Source organism: Loxodonta africana, chromosome 3, assembly GCF_030014295.1.
Source record: "Loxodonta africana isolate mLoxAfr1 chromosome 3, mLoxAfr1.hap2, whole genome shotgun sequence".
In the NCBI taxonomy this organism is placed as follows: Eukaryota; Metazoa; Chordata; class Mammalia; order Proboscidea; family Elephantidae; genus Loxodonta; species Loxodonta africana.
The window spans coordinates 23,096,902-23,116,043 of record NC_087344.1 but is presented as its reverse complement, the minus strand read 5'-3'; the positions used below and the strand labels follow the sequence as shown (position 1 = coordinate 23,116,043).

The 19,142-nt window shown below is 39.1% G+C and overlaps 1 protein-coding gene across 5 annotated transcripts in view; it reads right to left on the bottom strand.

The window, feature by feature from the left end:
* Positions 1 to 19,142, bottom strand: part of LOC100676234 (zinc finger protein 14-like) — a 36,304-nt gene that overhangs the window by 13,445 nt on the left and 3,717 nt on the right. For 2 of the 5 annotated variants that reach the window (XM_010593369.3, XM_064280614.1), the window contains 2 exons: positions 1,531 to 1,657; positions 410 to 539 (listed from right to left, as the gene is read on the bottom strand). In XM_010593369.3, coding sequence (XP_010591671.1) covers positions 410 to 539; positions 1,531 to 1,657 — 257 coding nt within the window. Of the gene's footprint in view, positions 1 to 409; positions 540 to 1,530; positions 1,658 to 19,142 lie in introns of those variants that run through there. The other 3 variants (XM_023552465.2, XM_023552466.2, XM_064280615.1) reach the window with 3 other exon arrangements.

The window sequence follows — 19,142 nt, the reverse complement described above, 5'->3', positions numbered from 1 at the left end:
AACCAAACCCATGCTGTTGAGCTGATTCTGACTCACCGCAACCCTGTAGGACAGAGTAAAACTGCCCCATGAAGTTTCCAAGGCTGTAATCTTTACAGAAGTAGATTGCCACATCTTTCTCCTGCAGAGTGGTTGACGGGTTCAAACCACTGATCTTTTGGTTAGCAGATCAGTGTTTAACCACTGCAGTACCACGACTCTTTTACTACTTGATAACGGCACTTTCTGATAATTGTGTACGAGTGAAATATGTTTCAAATCCTCAATATCTGACTCATTTACGGAACTGTGTAAAGTTATAGGAACATACTATTAAGAGCTGGTTTCTCGCTGTCTCTCACACAGACACATGTCATTAACTTAAAGACTCTCCTGAGGCAATACTCTCTCTCATGTGAATGATACTTACCTCACAGGGTTCCCCTGGTTGTTGTGCTGATCTTTAATGCCATGGAATTCACAGATCTCTCCTAACATGGAACACCAGGAGTCATTCTTCATGAATTGCAATACATGTTCATTATTACCCTGCTGAGAAACTAACCCAATAATTTTAAGTAGGGTTTCACAATATGAAACAAAAGAGTAAGGGAATTTAATGAGGAATAAGGCATCTGTGAATACAGACAGCTCTGAGACATTTGGGTGTTCCAGAATTTCTGGCAATGGTCAAAAAGAATAAGGAATTTGCCAATAATTCCATGACAAGTGAGAGTGATGGTGACATAAATAGCATGTAATAAGGAGAAGAAAATATAAAGTTATTGGAAACAATGCATGTAAGCAAAGGTAATACTGAAAGATGAAATGGAGAAGGTCTTTTCCCATGAACACAGAAGGTGTGAAAAGATTAATGAAAAATCAAAAAAGCAAGCTCAGGCATGTATGGAAATTCAGCCTCCTCAAAGCGAAGAAACTTTTTTGTGCTGTTTTATTCAAATATAATTCCCTTCATGCAGGGCTTGTCTTTCAAAGGATTCTTGCTTTCTTGGTGCTCCCTGACACATGGCTCCAGGTAAGTCTTAACTCCGCTTTTCTTAGATCTTTCCCTAGGAGAACAAATGGGTGTGGCTGATCAGGTGCTCACAAGGAAAGGCAGATCATGAGGGAAGACAGTTGACAGCAACATTTCCCTAACATTGCGCCAATCCTTTGGTCTCCAGAGTCTCTACAGACGGACAGATGTGAACTTACTTACAGGAAAATAGTCACATCTAATTTGTAACAGACAGAGTAAAACTCTAACAAGGTCCTAAGCCACAAATCTCTGTGTCACAAAGTGAACCCTGAAGCCAACTTACAACACTTAATAAGCTTCCAGGCTTTTATCCAGAAGAGTGATACAAAGTCAGTTTAATACATAAATTCTGCTTTCAGGAGGAAGCCACTAGAGTCTAAGCTCCATGATAGCAGTGAACATACTTGTAATCGTATTCGCCAATGTATTCTCATTCCTCAACACAAATCCTGGAAAAACGTTGATGAGTATTTTTAATCACTAACGTAAAAAAAAACAAATGTCCACTTTACCAATTGAGGCCAGGTTCCTGAAGGTTTCCACCATCACATCTCTGTAGAGTTTCCTCTGAGCAAAATCCAGCAAAGCCCACTCTTCCTGGGTAAAGTCCACGGCCACATCCTCAAACACCACTGAGTCCTGAAACAGCCCACATATTCTGGATCAGCAAGTACCACCTTCCCCAGTGTGTGCAAAGCATGAGTGAGGCTGTCAGTCCAGAGGAATGGTAAGTTCACAGGAAGGTTACACAATGTTCTGTGTTCTATTTTGAAGTTTGGCCATCAGACCCTTCCCTCTGCTGTCTACTTTTACATCCTGACTCTTGGTTTCCATCTTGCAGGTTTAACAGTACTTCTACCACACTGAACTTATCTCTTCATGGTTTGACTACGATCAATTCCAGTCTTATTCCTCTTCATCTCTATGATCCTGAACAACCAGAACACATAGCCAAAGGCCAAAAAAATCCTCCACGAATGTAAAACTTATTTCTACATTCAGGTCATCATTTCCTTGTGGAAAAAAACAATTTCATTGCCTTCCATAAAACCCACCATAACATTCCACAAAATACGAAGCACAGGGTGAAAGCAGGATGAGATATTAATAATTAGGAAACACTGAGGGACTGGCAGCTTTTTCTTTTGCCCTTCACCTGCCATGGCAGGCCCAGGGGCCCACACAAAGAAACTGACAACCTAGATCTGAGCTGCTTGTATTTTCTTGAAGAACCCGAGTCATAAGGAAATGACAAGCATTTGCCAAAAACAGAGTCCGCTTTTTGAGAGTCATAAAGTTTTGCATGTTTGTCACTTATTTTTTTTTAATAACTCAGCACTTGGCTGACGTGCTTTCTGACCCTTGCATGGAGACAGGCAAGGGGATTGATAGTTAAACAGAACTCTGCTAACAGAGAATGTGAGAATCTATATCTTCACACAATTCTCACACTTTCTAGCCAATTATGAATGATCACTCCACTGAACAAAGATACACCCTAGACATACACACAAACACATTCTAATGTTTTAAGATGACAAAAATCCCTATTTCTTACAAAGGCCATAATAGCAGGCCCTTGTATTTCCTGAGCATGAAGAATAGGTCAAGATTTCTTTCTTGTAAGCAAGTTAATTGAAGAGCAGAAGGTTTAGGAGTTCATGTGCCTAGGAATCCTAGGAAACTTACACAGCAGGCCTCTGGAGGCTCTATTTCAAAATTTTCTCACATAAGCAGTCCTTGAAAGGTACATGACAACTCAAACCCTGACCAGTGGAAACTCCTGAGCTATAGTGTCCCCTCATGGAGTAAACCCTTTGAAATAGCTTGAATGAATTCATTCCAAACGCAGGGAGGAGAGATAAGGCTGGTAAAGGACACTTCTAATGCTAATATTGGACTCAAAGCAGAGCAGCTATAGAAGAGAAGAGAGAAAAGCTCCTCTTGTCAGGGCATCGATTGAAGGGAGCTGCCTAGGTCATCTGTAATCATTCCTGGTATGATGGTGTCAAAACAAACTTCCATCCTCAGGCAAAATTAAAGTCTCCTCCACTGCAGTGGACCAGCTTACATATTAAAGCCATCAAAAATCTTATATGGTGGATGGGAGGGTGGGAGAAGGAAGATATATGTATATATATATGCGCTTGACAGACACCGAGCCTCTGTTAAGGGTGAGGGAAAAAAATTAGAACAGTTAATTGTGATGGTTGAACAATGTGATGAACATAATTAATGTCACTGAATTAGACATGTGAAGATTATAGAAATGGCAAATATTTTGCTACCTACACATTTATCAGGAAAAAAAAAATTCTAACAGCCACTACCACAATGTATTAATGATAATATGTTCCATTTATTGACTGACTACAATGTGGGAAAAGTTTTGCAAAAGTATTTGACATGCTAGCTCATTTATTTCTCATAATGACTGTATTAAACACGTATTACTTGAAACAGTTCATAGCTAAGGAAACGATCAATCACATGTTCAACGCTGCCCAACTAAATGTGGCTGAGTCAAGGTCAGAATGCAGGTCAATTTGTTTTTGAAGCCTAAATTCCTCACAACTCCATTTCTGTTCATATGTAAACAGCTTTTTCGTTATTCTGGCTCTTATTCTCCAATAAAACCATGGGTGACCTAGAGCACGACTGGGCATTAGAGACTTGAGCCAAATGAAACATCTTATACAATTTAGACAACCTTGAGCTCTTTCAACTGGCAAAGCCCTTTGTCTCAGGCAGGATGCTTACCTCCAGGGACTTACCCTGGCTCCTTCATTTAATAAAGCTGATTTAGGTAATATTCCATAAAGCCTGCTTTATGTGAGCAAAGTACATAGAGTAATGGAAAAAAAAATATCTGGACACATAAATAGAGATCATAAATTCTATGCGTATGGACAGTAAATAATAAAAAAAAATATGCCGGGTGGCAGTGAAGTTCTATGGAAAATGAAGCACAGTAAAAGATAAGGAGGAACTTACCCAGCATATTTATCCTTAGTGTAGGGAAGACGGAAAAGCAAAATAACCACGTCAGAAAACACATAGTGAAACTTGGCTTGTTAAGAGAAAAGAAAATCATACTTTCAATTCTAAAAAATTAGAACCAGACAGTGATGATTTTAAAACAATATAGATTTCAGATGGTCAACTTCAAACAGAGGCACAGGAGTCAAAGGGCTCTACTGCCTTCCTCACTGCCCAGGAGAGGGTGGAAATATTGCTTACTTTAAGAGAAGAAGGAAAGCTTATTAGAAATAGGCTAAATACAAATTGGGACACTGGAAAAAGAAGGCAGGATACATTAATAATGTAAAGAAAAAAACACTGAAAATAAAGATAGTACTAATAACGGAAAAAGCAAATGAAGACTTTACATTTCCAGTCTGGCATGCAGCTTGGAAGTCGTCACACTCATCCTCACTACAGAAAAAAGCAAAACAGAACATCAACCACTCCTCTTAGATCTATCAAAAACTTGTGGTTACGGGGCAGTTCTTGAGCAAAAAATTAGAGACACAGACAGACAAATGCAGAAATTGACACTACAGTGGCAAAATCCCAAGAGGAGAAACTGCTGCTGGAGCCAGGAACGGGGTAGAAGAATTTACAACTGAACCGATGAATAAGATGAAGCTAAATCTAGATCTGCTTGAGAGTTTAACAGAAATGTGGGGGGGGGGGGGCTCAGTCATAGCAAAGTCCCTAAACATACCTGAGTTTTACCTCCAGGTAAAACTATTGGGTCCTTGTAGTGAAGATAACAGAAAAATCCCCTTATGCTTCCAGCAGAAGAAGGGGAAAAATAGCCACTTGGAAATATGCCCAAACCATTCTGTTCTTCTTAACGAGGCCTTTCCTCAAAGGAAACTAGTTTAGCAGAGTTTTAACCAACTGCAGAAAAGAGACTTGACCTACAGAAGAGTGAGATTAAGAAGTACAGCAGACTTGTCTTCACAGACAAAGTGACATGGGGGAAGAGAAATGCACAACTTCAACCGTATCTAGGATTCCTGTCTCACCTAAGAGCTAGGGGGAGCTAAGATGGTCAGAATCCAGGAGCAAAGAATCAGTAAAAGACTGAAATCTAATCCCAGGACTACAGAATGCTTCCTTTCCCCCACACCTTTATCACCACATCCATAGAGTTCCTGTATAGTAAAAGGGGATTAAAACTGAAAGAACTGCAGGTTTAAATCCTTATTTAAGAACTCTCTAGGGAACCCCAAAGACAAAAGAGGAGAGAAATACAAGGAAAGTGGAGGAAATTTTCCTCTCCTACCTATAGTTACAGAAAACACAGTCTAACTTCTAGCCAGATAAACATAAAACCACACACAAATGGCCTATTTACCACAGTCCCTTTTACCCACTACATCATACCCATTTTTCAACAAAAAATTACAAGGCACACTAAAAACACAGCTTGAATAGACCAAGCATCAGACCCAGACTCAGATGTGGCTGAGATTTTGAATTTATCAGACAAGAAATTAAAACAACTGTGAATCATATGATAAAGCCTGCAATAAAAAAAATAGGCCACACGTAAGAAGAGAAAGCTAATGGGCGCAGAGAGATGGAAACAGTATAAAAATCAACGAGAAATGCTAGAAATCAAAAACACTATAACAGAAATGAAGAATGTCTTTAATGGAATCAGAAACACATCAGACACAATCAAGGAAAAAAAAATCAGTGAGCTTCAAGATATGTCCACAGAACATCCAAAACTGAAATGCAAAGAGTCAAAAGACAGGGAAAAAGAGGAGGGTGGGGTGGGATAGAATATCCAAGAACCGTGAAACAAAACGTATAACCTAAGCATAATGAGAATACCCAAAGGAGAATAGAGAGAGAAACGAATAGAAATATTCAGAAGAATGGCTAAAATCTTACAAAATTAATGACAGACACCAAACCACAGATCCCTAAGCTCAGAGAATGCCAAGCAGAATAAACACAAAAAGTCTACACCTAGGCATACCATATTTAAACTGCAGAAAAACAAAGGCAGAAAATCCTGAAAGAAGTCAGAGGAGAAAACACACCCAACCTATGGGGAAGCAAGGTTAAAGTTTTCAGAAGCCATGCAAGCAAGAAGAGAGTGGAGTTAAATACTGAAAGTACTAAAACAAACAAACAAAAAAAACCCCACCAAACTGAATTCTGCATCCAGCAAAATTGTCCTTTAAAAGTGAAGGAATAATATAGATGTTGTCAGACAAACCAACATTTAGGGAATTTGTTGACAGTATATCTGTCTTGTAAGAACCGTTACAAGAAGTTCTCCATAGATGAGAAGGAAAATGATACAGATCAGAAACTAGGATACTTAGCATCAGAGAAGAAGAAAATGAAGGTAAAATAAAATCTTTTATTTCTCTCATATATAATTCATCTCACAGATAACATTTTATTAAAAATAATGCCAAAATAGATTCAGTGATTACAGTTTATATATAAGAGAAATGAAGAACAGAAATATTATAAGGGACAAGAGTGAGGGACTGGGAATACTGTTATTCCTGAAGTGGCATAGTGTATGTCTATAGCAGCTATCTGGTGCTGCTATAAAACAGAAATGCCACAGTGGATGGCTAGCAGTCCAAATTCAGGAAGCCAGCTTCAAGGGAAGGCTTTCTCTCTCTATTGGCTTTGGGGGAAGGTCCTTGTCATCAATCTTCCCCGGTTGAGGAGCTTCTCAGCCCAAGGACCCTGGTTCCAAAGGACGTGCTATTCTCCTGGCTCTTGTTTCTTCGTGGTAGGAGGTCCCCATGTCTCTCTGCTCGCTTCTCTCTTTCGTGTTTCAAAAGAGATTGACTTAAGACAAAACCTAACCTTGTAGATTGAGTCCTGCCTCATTAACATAACTGCCTCTAATCCTGCCTCCTTAACATCACAGGGGTAGGATTTAAAACATATGAAAATCACATCAGATGACAAAATGGTGGACAATTACATAATGCTGGGAATCATGGCCTAGCCAAGTTGACACACATTTTGGGGGGACACAATCCAATCCATAACATTCCACCCTTTGGCTCCCCAAAATTTATGTGCTTGCTACATGTAAAACACATTCACCTCATCATAGCATAGCGAAAGTCTTAATTCAACTCCAAGTCCAAAATCCAAAAATTCCTCTTCATCTGTGAAATCCAGTTTACAAATTATGTGCTTTCAAAGTACAATGGTGGAACACGCACAAGCTAGACATTTCCATTACAAATGAGAGAAACCACAGGGGAAGAAGAGATAACAGGCACCAAGCAAGTCAACAGAACTCATTACATTAGCTCTCAAGATGTGAAAATCATCCTCCGTTCTCTGAGACCATTTAGGCAAGGGCCATGCCCTCCAGACTCTGGGTCTTGGCCACACGCTCTGGATTCTGCATGGAGGCTTCTTGGCCCTGAGCTTCAACTCTACCTTCCAGGCCACTGGAATGGTAACTCTGCTCCCTCGGCTTTGGGTGGCCCTATTGTCCATCTAAGTGGCGACTCCACCCTTTGAGACTGAGGCAGCTCTGCTTCCTGAGTTCCTTGACTCTTCAGGTTCTGCTTTCTGGTCCCTTGGCCTCCTGGCCCCTTGGGCTTCATTGCCCTTGTCTGCCCTGCTTGGGTAAGTGTTCCAAAGCTCTTTAGCTACACTGATAAGTGCCTGGAGGTACCCCGCTCTGCCAGTAAACTTGGACTGAAAGGCACTCAGCTCCCTTGCTCTGTGGATCAGCAAGCCTAGCTCTACTGATAAGTGCCTGGAGGCACCCCACTCCACCAGGAAGCCTCCTACCAAAGGCACTCTGTTCTCTCGCTCCAGTACTGTCTCGTGCTCGTTTCCTGGTTCTGATGCTGCTGGTTCTCTGCTGCTGCTTCTTGCCATATATACAATCTCCAGAGTTAACAGTTCTCCTCAGTTCCTTCTGAGTCCTTACCAGAATTGTCTTTGATGTCTATAATCCCACCAGCAGTTTCTTCAAGGCAATCTAGGCTTTTACTATTAGGCACTTTAAAACCCTTCCAGCCTCTGTCCATTCAGAGTTTCAAAACAGCTTCCACATTTTAGGTATCTGTCAGAGCAGCACCCCACTCTCTTGGTATCAAATTCTGTCTTAGTTATCTAGTGCTGCTATAACAGAAGTACCACAATTGGATGACTTTAACAAAGAGAAATTTATTCTCTCACAGTCTAGTAGGCTAGAAGTCCAAATGCAGGACACCAGATCCAGGAGAAGGCTCTCTCTCTGACAGTTCTGGAGGAAGGTCCATGCCATCAATCTTTCCCTGGTCTAGGAGCTTCTCCGCACAGGAACCCTGGGTCTAAAGGATGTGCTCTACTCCTGGCACTGCTTTCTTGGTGGAATGAGGTACCCATGTCTCTCTGCTCGCTTTTCTCTTTTATATTTCAAAAGAAATTGACTTAAAACCTAATCTTGTAGATTGAGTCCTGCCTCGTCAACATAACTGCCTCTAATCCTGCCTCATTATCATAGAGGTATGATTTACAATGCATAGGAAAATCACATCAGATGACAAAATGGTGGACAATCACATAATGCTGGAAATCACGGCCTAGCCAAGTTGACACACATTTTTGGGGGACACAATTCAATCCATAACAGTATAACTGGAAAGTGGACTTGGATTTGTTATACAGTGTAATGCTAACTCTAGGGTGGTTACTAAAAAAACTTTAAAAAAAGGATACATGATATGCTACATGTAGAGAGAAAAATGGAATCACATAAAATTCTTAATTAAAACTAGAGAAGGCAGAAAAGAGTGGAAGACAAAAAAGAAACAAAGGGCAACAAATAGGAAACAACAACAAATAAGGTAGATATTAATGCAACCACATCAATAACACTTTGTCTACAACAACAATTAAAACACAAAACCTAATAGGTCAACAAGAAATTCAGTTTATATACAAAGTCATAGAAATATCAAAAATACGAATGGAGATAAAAGGGGCACAGGTCAAGGAGATGGTGATGCAAGTAGGTCCATGCTCCTGTGCCCCCAGAAAACAAAAAAAAAAAAGCAGAAAGTAGCAGAAGCAACTTTGTCAGAACTCTGGAACCACTGAAAGGTTTACAGCAACCAAGCAAACACAGAGTCAAGAAAAAGGTGACTTCAAAATGATAGGAAAGCTGTGTGGTGTTTTCTACTTGTCCATGCCTCAACTGCTCACCATTTAGGTGGATCTTAAAGCAGTAGCAGCCCGCGTTTTCAGAGAGGGCTAGAGAGAAAGAGCTAAAGGGAATTGTGGACAAAGAGTTAAAGGAAAACAATGTACAGCCAAAATGATGTCAATAAAGAGATCTATATTATAAAAAGCAACCAAACAAATTTTGGAGCTGAAAAGCAGAATAACTAAAATAAAAAATTCACTAGAGGAGTTGAGTAGCAGATCTGAGGAGGCAGAAAAAAGAATCAGTGAACTTGGGTATAGGATAATTGAAATTATTTAGTCCAAAGGGCAAAAAGAAAAAAGAATTTAAAAAAGTGAACAGAGCCAAAAGGATTCAAGGGATATCATGAAGGGAACCAACACATGCATTTACAGGCACACCCAAAGTGGAAGACAGAGAGAAAGGGGCAGAAAGAATATTTCTAGAAATAATGGCCCAAATCATCCCAAATTTGATAAAAGACATGAATCCACGTATTTAAAAATCTCAACAAACTCCTAGTAGGAATAACTAAAAGAGGTCCACAGAGAGACATATTATAATTAAAACCAAAGGCAAAGAGAGAATCTTGAAAGTGACAAGGGAAGTGACTGATCACACTCAAGGGATTCTCAGTAAAACTAACAGATATCATGGAGACCAGAAGGCTGTGGGATGAGATACAATGCTGCAAGAAGTTAAATAAGAACTCTATACCTGCCAAAATGGTCCTTCACAAATTTCAGTGAAATTAAAACATAACCAGATAAAGGAAAGCAGAGGGAGTTGGTTATCACTAAACTAGACTTACCTTACAAGAATTGCTGAAAGGATTCCTTCAGGCTGAAATGAAAGGACACTAGACAGTAGGGCAAAGCTGTATAAAGAAATAAAAATCAAACTTTATCAACAAAGTGAAGAGACAACCTACAGATGGGAGAAAATTTTTGGGAACCATATATCCATCAAGGGTCTAATACAGAAAACCTGTGAAAGCTGGAACTTGTGTAAGTCAGAAACCTGTCAGAGAAGGAAAACTCAAATATTATTTCCCACTAAAACAATGAATTCGGCCTAATAAATGTTCTCTGAAACCTGGAACCTGTGAGACATAGACAGAATCAGAAAATGGTTAGTGCTGCAACCTGAATACAAGGAAGTGCAGACGTAAAAGCCAGAAATAGCTGCAAAACGTACAAGAGTCAGAGAAGAAGCCTCAGTCTTCCATTTCTTTTTGCATTGTTACTGTGAGTGCGAACCGTGCATTGCTACAGTTCTCTGATTATGTCTATTCTTTACATTTTTGCCTTTTTTGTTCTTTTTGCCTGTAAATGCTTTCTGGGCGTTCATGAGGTAGGATCTTAATAGAGCATGATAGAAAAGTGGCAAGACTGCACTCTGTCAAAGGCGGAAAACTTGTGAGACACAGAAAAACAAGGCAGTCCTGTTGAGTTTCATCTCTTAGAGGTTTCACTGCATCTAAAATATACATAAAACATCTAAAATGTAACAACAAAAAGACAAAGCAATGAAAAAATGGGCAGAACACTTGAAGAGATATTTCAACCAAAGAGAATATTCAAATGGCCAACACACATATGAAAAGATGCTGAAAGTCATTAATCATTAGGGAGATGCAAATCAAAACCACAATGAGATACCCTCTCCCGACCATTAAATGGCAATGATCAAAAAACAGAAAACAATAGGTGTTGGCCAGGTTGTGGAAAAAGTGGAACCCTCATGCACTGCTGGTGGGAATGTAAAATGGTACAGCTGGTGTGCAGAATAGTTTGGCTGTTCCTCAAAATGCTGAGCACAGAAATACCATAAAACTAAAAAAAACTAAACCTGTTGCCGTCAAGTAGATTCTGACTCACAGCGACTCTACAGAACTACCATATGATCCAGCAATCCCAGTTCTAGGTACATAAACAAAAGAAGTGAAAGCAGGAACTCAAACAGAAACCTGTACACCGATGTTCGTTCTGACACTTTCCACAATAGCCAAAAGGTGCAAACAACTAAAATGTCAATCAATAGATGAATGGATAAGCAAAATGTGGCAAAGAAATACAATGGAATATTACTCAGCCATAAGGAAAAGTGAAGTCCTGATGCATGTCACAAAACGGATGAATCTAGAAAACATTACGGTAAGCAAAATAAATCAGTTGCAAAAGGACATATACTGAATCGCCTCATTTATATGACGTAAGCAAATAAACAGAAACCAAAGATTACTAGTGGGTTCAAGGGGGTGAAAGGGAAGAGGAAAGAAAGCGTTTCTGCTGAGGGGGCACTGAATTTACGTTAATGGTGGTGAAATAATTTGAAAAAGAATAGCAAGAAAAGTTGTGCAACATGAAGAATGTACTCAATGTCAATGAATTGTATATGTGGAAATTGTTGAATTGGTGAAGGTTTTGTTGTGTATATTTTCATCACACACACAAAAAGATATTCAGTAAAGGCAAATACATTTGCAAATATAAAAGGCAATGTTACTGTATTATAGTTTTTCACTTCTACTTTTTATGTAATACATGATTTAAATGACAAATACATAAATACTTGGAAATTTATGCTATTGGGGACATAAGGCATAAAGATGTAATTTTTGGGAACAAAACTTAAGGCAGGGAGGTAGAGCTATATAGAACCAAAGCTTCTGTACACTGCTGAAGTCAAGTAGGTGACAATTTAATTTAGATTATTATAAATCCAGGATGTTAAATGTAATCCCCATGGTAACCACTAAGAAAACATACCCAAAGGAAATGAGAAGGAAAACAAAACGAACAATGACAGAATTGAAGGGAGAAATAGTTGGAGACTTCAATATATCACTTTTAATAATGGATAGAATATCTAGACAGAAGAAGAATAAGCAAATAAGAGGCTCTGAACAACAGTACGCAACAACTAGATCTCAGAGATATATATTGATCACTTCAACAACAGCAGAATACATATACTTCTCTAATGCATCTGGGTCATTAAAAAATCAAACAAGGTAATACACCACATCAGTAACAAGAAGGGAAACACACACACACACACACACGAGATCATCTCAACTAATGAAGAAAAAGGATTTCACAAATCCAAAATCCTTTGATGATAAAAACATTCAACATACTAGGAAGCAAAGGGAAAATCCTTAACATGATAATAAGTATTCATGAGAAACCCACAGCGAACATCATATTCAATGTTGAAAGACTGAGGACTTTACCCTTAAGATCTAAAACAAGACAAGGATGTTCATCTTCACCACTGCTATTCAACATTATACAGGATGACAAAGCCAAAGAAACTAGGCAGGAAAAATAAATAAAAGGTGCCCAAATCTGAGAGGAAGTGAAACTATCATTACTTGCAAATGCCACGGTCATATAGATAGAAAATCCAAAGAATCCATAAAAAAGCTACTAGGCCTAATAAATAATTTCAGCAAATTTAAAGTATAAACACATAAAAATCAATTGTTTCTCTTCACCATTAATCAACATCTGAAAAAAAAAATTAACAGAACAATTCCATTTACAACAACATCTAAAAGGATGTTAGGAATAAATTTAACCAAGGATGTGAAAGGCTTCTATACTGAACACTGTAAAACGCTGCTGAAAAAAAATGAACACTTAAATAAATTCAGAGACATTCCATTTTCACATATTGGAAGATTTAATATTGTTAAGATATCAGTGCTACTCAAAGCAGTATATAGTTTCAACATAATCCCCATCAAAGTTCCAATGGCCTTTTTTTTTTTTTTTTCCAGAAATGGGTAACAGGATCCTCAAATTCATACGGAATTGTAAAGGATCCTAAATACCCAAAACAATCCTGAAACAGAGAAACAAAAGTAGGCGGACTCACACTCCTTGCCTTCAAAACTTACTACCAAAGCTACACTGATCAAAACAGTGTCACAGTGGAATGAGGATATACATATAGATCAATGTAACAGGATTAACAGTCCATAAATAAACCTAATCTATGGTCTACTGATTTTTAATAAGGGTCCCAAAATCATTCAAGGGACAAAGAACAATCTCTTCAACAGAGAACTGGGACAACTGGATTTCCACACAAAAAAGAATGAAGTTGGATACCACCTCACATCATATCCAAAACACTAACTAGTGTGGTTGAGAAGATTCTAACTCATGGAGGCCCCATGTGTATCCGTGTAGAACTGTGCTCCATAGGGTTTTCAATGACTGTGATCTTTGAGAAGCAGATCGCCAGGCCTTTCTTTTGAGGCACTCCTGGGTGGATCAGAACCACAAACCTTTTGATTACTAGCCAAGTACTTAACTGTTTGTGCCACCCAGGATCTCTACCATATGCAAAAACTACTTCAAAATGGATCAATGATATAAATGTAAGAACTAAACCCATAAAACTCATAGAAGCAGTATAGGGGTAAATCTTGAATGTGGCAGCAGATTCTTAAATATGACATTAAAAGGACAAGCAACCAAATAAAAAATGATAAACTGCACTTCTTCAAAATTAAAAATTTTGTGCATCAATGGATACTATTGAGAAAGTGAAAATACAACCTCCAGGATGGGAGAAAAAATTTACAAATCATATACTTAAAGAGTTTAACATCCAGAGTATATAAAGAACTACTACAACTGAATAACATAAAGACAAACAATCCATTTAGGACTTAAATAGACATTTGCCCAGAGGAGATATACAAATGGCTAAATAGCACATGAGAAGATGTTCAACATCGTTAGTCATTAGGTAAAAAGAAGTTGAAACCACAATGAGGTATCACTTCACACCCACTAAGATGACTATTATCAAGAAAACAGAAAATGACAAGTGTCGAGAACGTGGGGAAGTAGAACCTTCGTCCATTGTTAGTGGGAATGTAAATGGTGCATCCACTGTGGAAAAAATTTGATGGTTCCTCAAAAGTTAAATACAGACTAAAAGCAAAGAGGTTTCCGGGATAAAATGAATGCTTCAAAGGTCAGCGGAGCAGGGGCGGGGGTCTGAGGAACATGGTTTGAGGGGACTTCTAAGTCAACTGGCAAAATAATTCTATTATGAAAACATTCTGCATCCCACTATGAAATGTGGTGTTTGGGGTCTTAAATGCTAACAAGCGGCCATCTAAGATGCCTCAATTGGTCTCAACCCACCTGGAGCAAAGGAAAATGAAGAACACCAAGGTCACACGACAACTAAGAGCCCAAGAGACAGAAAGGGCCACATGAACCAGAGACCTACATCATCCTGAGACCAGAAGAACTAGTTGGTGCCCGGCCACAATCGATGACTGCCCTGACAGGGAGCACAGCAGAGGACCCCTGAGGGAGTAGGAGATCAGTGGGATACAGACCCCAAATTCTCATAAAAAGACCAGACTTAATGGTCTGACTGCGACTAGAGGAATCCCGGCGGCAATGCTCCCCAGACCTTCTGTTGGCACAGGACAGGAACCATCCCCGAAGACAACTCATCAGACATGAAAGGGACTGGTCAGCGGGTGGGAGAGAGACGCTGATGAAGAGTGAGCTAATTAAATCAGGTGGACACTTGAGAGTGTGTTGGCAACTCTTGACTGGAGGGGGGATGGGAAGATAGAGAGAGAGGGAAGCTGGCAAAATTGTCACGAAACGAGAGACTGAAAGGGCTGACTCAATAGGGGAAGAGCAAGTGGGAGAAGGGAGTAAGATGTATGTAAACTTACATGTGACAGACTGATTGGATTTGTAAATGTTCACTTGAAGCTTAATAAAACTTAATTAAAAAAAAAAAGTTAAATACAGAATTACCACTGACCTAGGGAGGTGAAGGGGGGAGGCCCTGGGTGGCTCAAACAATTAAGCAGTCAGCTACTAACTGAAAGGTTGAAGGTTGGTGTTTTGGAAGACAGGCCTGGCTGTCTACCTTCTGAAAGGTAACAGCCAATAAGAACACCACAGGGTGTGGCTGTATGTGGAATGCACACAGGTCATCATGAGTTGGACCTGACTGGACGCAACTGATTTAACTGGTTAGGGATGTGAAGGAGGTACCCAAGGAGATACATGACAAAACGTTGTTTCAGGAACAGGAAACAGGCCAGAAGGTGAGTGTGCCTTGCATGTTGCAGGCAGAGTCAAAGGCCAGTGTGACCGTGGCAGGATGAGATATGAGAAAGTAGTAATAGAGGAAGGTGAAGCGGTGATTGAGGTAGGTGGGCGTATCATGTTCTAGGGCAATTGGTGGCAACGGTAAAGCCTCTAGCCTTTAATTTGAGTGAAATGCGGAGCAATTTTAGGCTTTTGAGCAGAGGAAGAAACTGATCTGATAGCTCCTAAAAGATTTTTGTGTAGAGGGAAATGTAGAAGCTGGCAGATCTGTTAGAAGTTATGGCCACAATCACATTAAGAAATGTTGAGACTGGAGTGGTAGCAACAAAAATGAGTGTGTAAGGGATGGTCCCTAGACCTTTTTAAGGCACAGCCAACAGAAATGCCTGATGGACAGAAAGCATGTGTGTGAGAAAAAGAGGCAGCACGAATGAGTCTGTCCAAGTGTTTTACCTGTAAAAACAGAAAAGACGGAGCACCATCAACACAGATGTGGAAGCCTTCAAGGGGAGCAGATTTTATAGGAAAGGATGCAGAAGTTACTCAGGGCTTGTTGAGACTGAAACGAGGATAAGGCATTAAAAGCGGAAAGATACAGAGAAAGAAACATTTTTTAAAGAATTGTTTGTAACAGGGAAAAACAGTCTTTACGGCAGATGATGCAAGGATGACCGGATTTCTACACGAAAATGAAGTGGGAGCCCTACAGCATACCACATACAAAAATTAACTCAAAATGGATCAACAACCTAAATATGAGAGCTAAAACCATGAAAGTGCTGTTTATAACAGTCCCTAAATGAAAACTTCTCAAATAGCCTCAAAAAATAGACTTGTTAAATTACTCCAGGACATTCCATCCAGAGAACACTACAGGGCAATTAAAGTGAATGTACAACCCACGGAGGTTCTCCTAACGCAAATCTGAACTAAAGGAATTGGCATATAAAGTATAGAGAGAGTTTTTCTATTCATTTGCTACAAAAAAACCCACCAAAATTAAAATGTATTTATTTGGGGATACATAACCAAAACCAAAAAACCCATTGCCATGGAGTCGATTCTGATTCCTAACAACCCTATAGGACAGAGCAGAGTCGCCCTGTAGGGTTTCCAAGGAGCGGCTGGTGGATTCAAACTGCCGACCTTTTGGTTAGCAGCTGAACACTTAACCACTATGCCACCAGGGCTCCTTGGGGATCTATATATAGGTTAAAAACATATATAAATAAAAATAAAGAAATGGTTCTCATAAATATTGAGATACTGGTTAAATCAAGAGGGCAGAAAGAGATGCTGCTTAGCAATCAACTCATGGTGGGGGGAGGAGGAGTCAAGAACAGTGTATGTCCATTAAATGGATGTTCACTTTATATTTCACTCAACTGTACATGTAGTATAAATTACCCTGCATGTACGTAAAAAAAAAGAATCAATTCAGAAATGCAAAGAAACATGCACAATCTGAAAATGGGCATATATAAAAAATGTACATCAAAGAATATACATAGTGAGAAGTTCAACACTTCCCCAGAAAAGCAGGTGAAAAACAAGATATTCATTATTATATTCCTACTTAACTTTATTCTAGAGATTTTAAACAGTACACTTCCCTCCGACACACACACACATACAAAAGGGGAAGGGGAGAAAGGTTAAGCATTTTAAGGTAAAAAACAGAATCCGTTCTATTTTATGGGTTAAATAGTTATATATGTACAACCCCAGAAGCATTTACATGGGATTACAGGACTAAGAGATTTTAGCACATTTCTCAGGTTGCAACATATCCAACTAAGGTTTATTTTATATATTATGTGCACTAGTACCAAGCAGCTGAAAAAATTAAAAGAACTAAGGACTGTAATTAATAAAAGATCACAATTAAAAATTATTAAATGTCATCTAAAATATATGAAATAAATGAAAGGATAGAGCATGCTTTTAGAATACTGTTCTACTCAGAATTTACACAAAATTTCAAAGAAGTATTTTTTTTTAAGAACTTTGCAAAAAATACTTTAAAAGTGTATATGAAAGTGCAAATGTCTATAAATAGCCTAGATGTTCTAAGGAATACTGCACAGGGCCTTGTCCAAATGTATGGATGTGTGTGTACAGACATGTATATAGAGAGGTTTACTGACACATAATAGTGTGTGTGTGTGTGTGTGTAGCTATAACAAATTAGGATTCTGTAAGTATTGTATAGATGTTTCAACAAACTGATGCAATACTGGAAGTGCTCCCTCACCTATGCCATGAGATTTGGAAGGCAGCTACCCGGCCAACTGACTGGAAGAGATCCATATTTGTGCCCATTCCAAAGAAAGGTGAACCAAAGGAATGCAGAAATTATCAAACAATATTATTAATATTATACACAAGTAAAATTATGCTGAAAATTATTCAAAAGCAGTTGCAGCAGTACATTACAGGAAACTGCCAGAAATTCAAGCTGGATTCAGAAGAGGACACGGAACAGGGGATACCACCACTGATGTCAGATAGATCTTGGCTGAACGCAGAGAATACCAGGAAGATGTTTACCTGTGTTTTACTGACTACGCAAAGGCATTTGACTGTGTGGATCATAATAAATTATGGATAACATTCAGAAGAACGGGAATTTCAGAACACTTAATTGTGTTCATAAGGAACCTGTACATAGATTAAGAGGCAGTTGTTTGAATAGAACAAGGGGATACTGGGTGGTTTAAAATCAGGAAAGGTATGTGTCAGGGTTATATCTTTTCACCATACTTATTTAATCTGTATGCTGAGCAAACAATCCAAGAAGCTGGACTGTATGAAGAAGAAAGTGGCATCAGGATTGGTGGAAGACCCATTAACCACCTGCATTATGCAGATGACACAACCTTCCTTGCTGAAAGTGAAGAGGACTTGAAGCACTTAGTGACAAAGAACAAAGACCACAGCCTTCAGTATGGATTGCACCTCAACATAAAGAAAACAAAAATCCTCACAACTGGACCAGTAAACATCATGATAAACGGAGAAAAGATTGCAGTTGTCAAGGATTTCATGTTACTTGGATCTACAATCACCGCCCATGGAAGCAGCAGTCAAGAAATGAAACAGCATGTTATTGCATCAGGCAAATCTGTTGCAAAAAACCTCTTTAAAGTGTTAAAAAGCAAAGATGTCACTTTGAGGACTAAGGTGCACCTGACCCAAGCCATGGTATTTTCAATAGCCTCATAAGCATGCAAAAGCTGGGCTATGAATAAGTAAGACTGAAGAAAATTTGATGCGTTTGAATTACGGTGTTGGCGAAGAATACTGAATATATCACGGACTGCCAGAAGAATGAACAAATCTGTCTTGGAAGTACAGCCAGAATGCTCCTTAGAAGCAAGGATGTCGAGGCTTTGCCTCACGTACCTTGGACATGTTATCAGGAAGGACCAGTCCCTGGAGAAAGACATCACACTTGGTAGAGGATTAGCGAAAAAGAGGATGACCCTTGACAAGATGGGACTGACACAGTGGCTGCAACAATGGGCTCAAACATAGCAACTACTGTGAGGACGGCGAAGCACTGGGTAGTGTTTCCTTCTGTTGTGCATGGGACCACAATGAGTCAGAATTGACTTAATGGCACCTAACAACAACAAAAACAACAGTTTATTTCTAGATTCTGTAAAGAAGCCCATCGAAGTCAGAGAAAGATGAATTAACATTGGGAGAATATGTACAGCCTTGTCAGTTCTTGAGTACTGTAAGATAATTGCAGAATAAAATTCAATTAAGATACCATTTACACCCATTCCAAAGCAAAAATTAATTCATTTGATAATCCCTGTGTTGC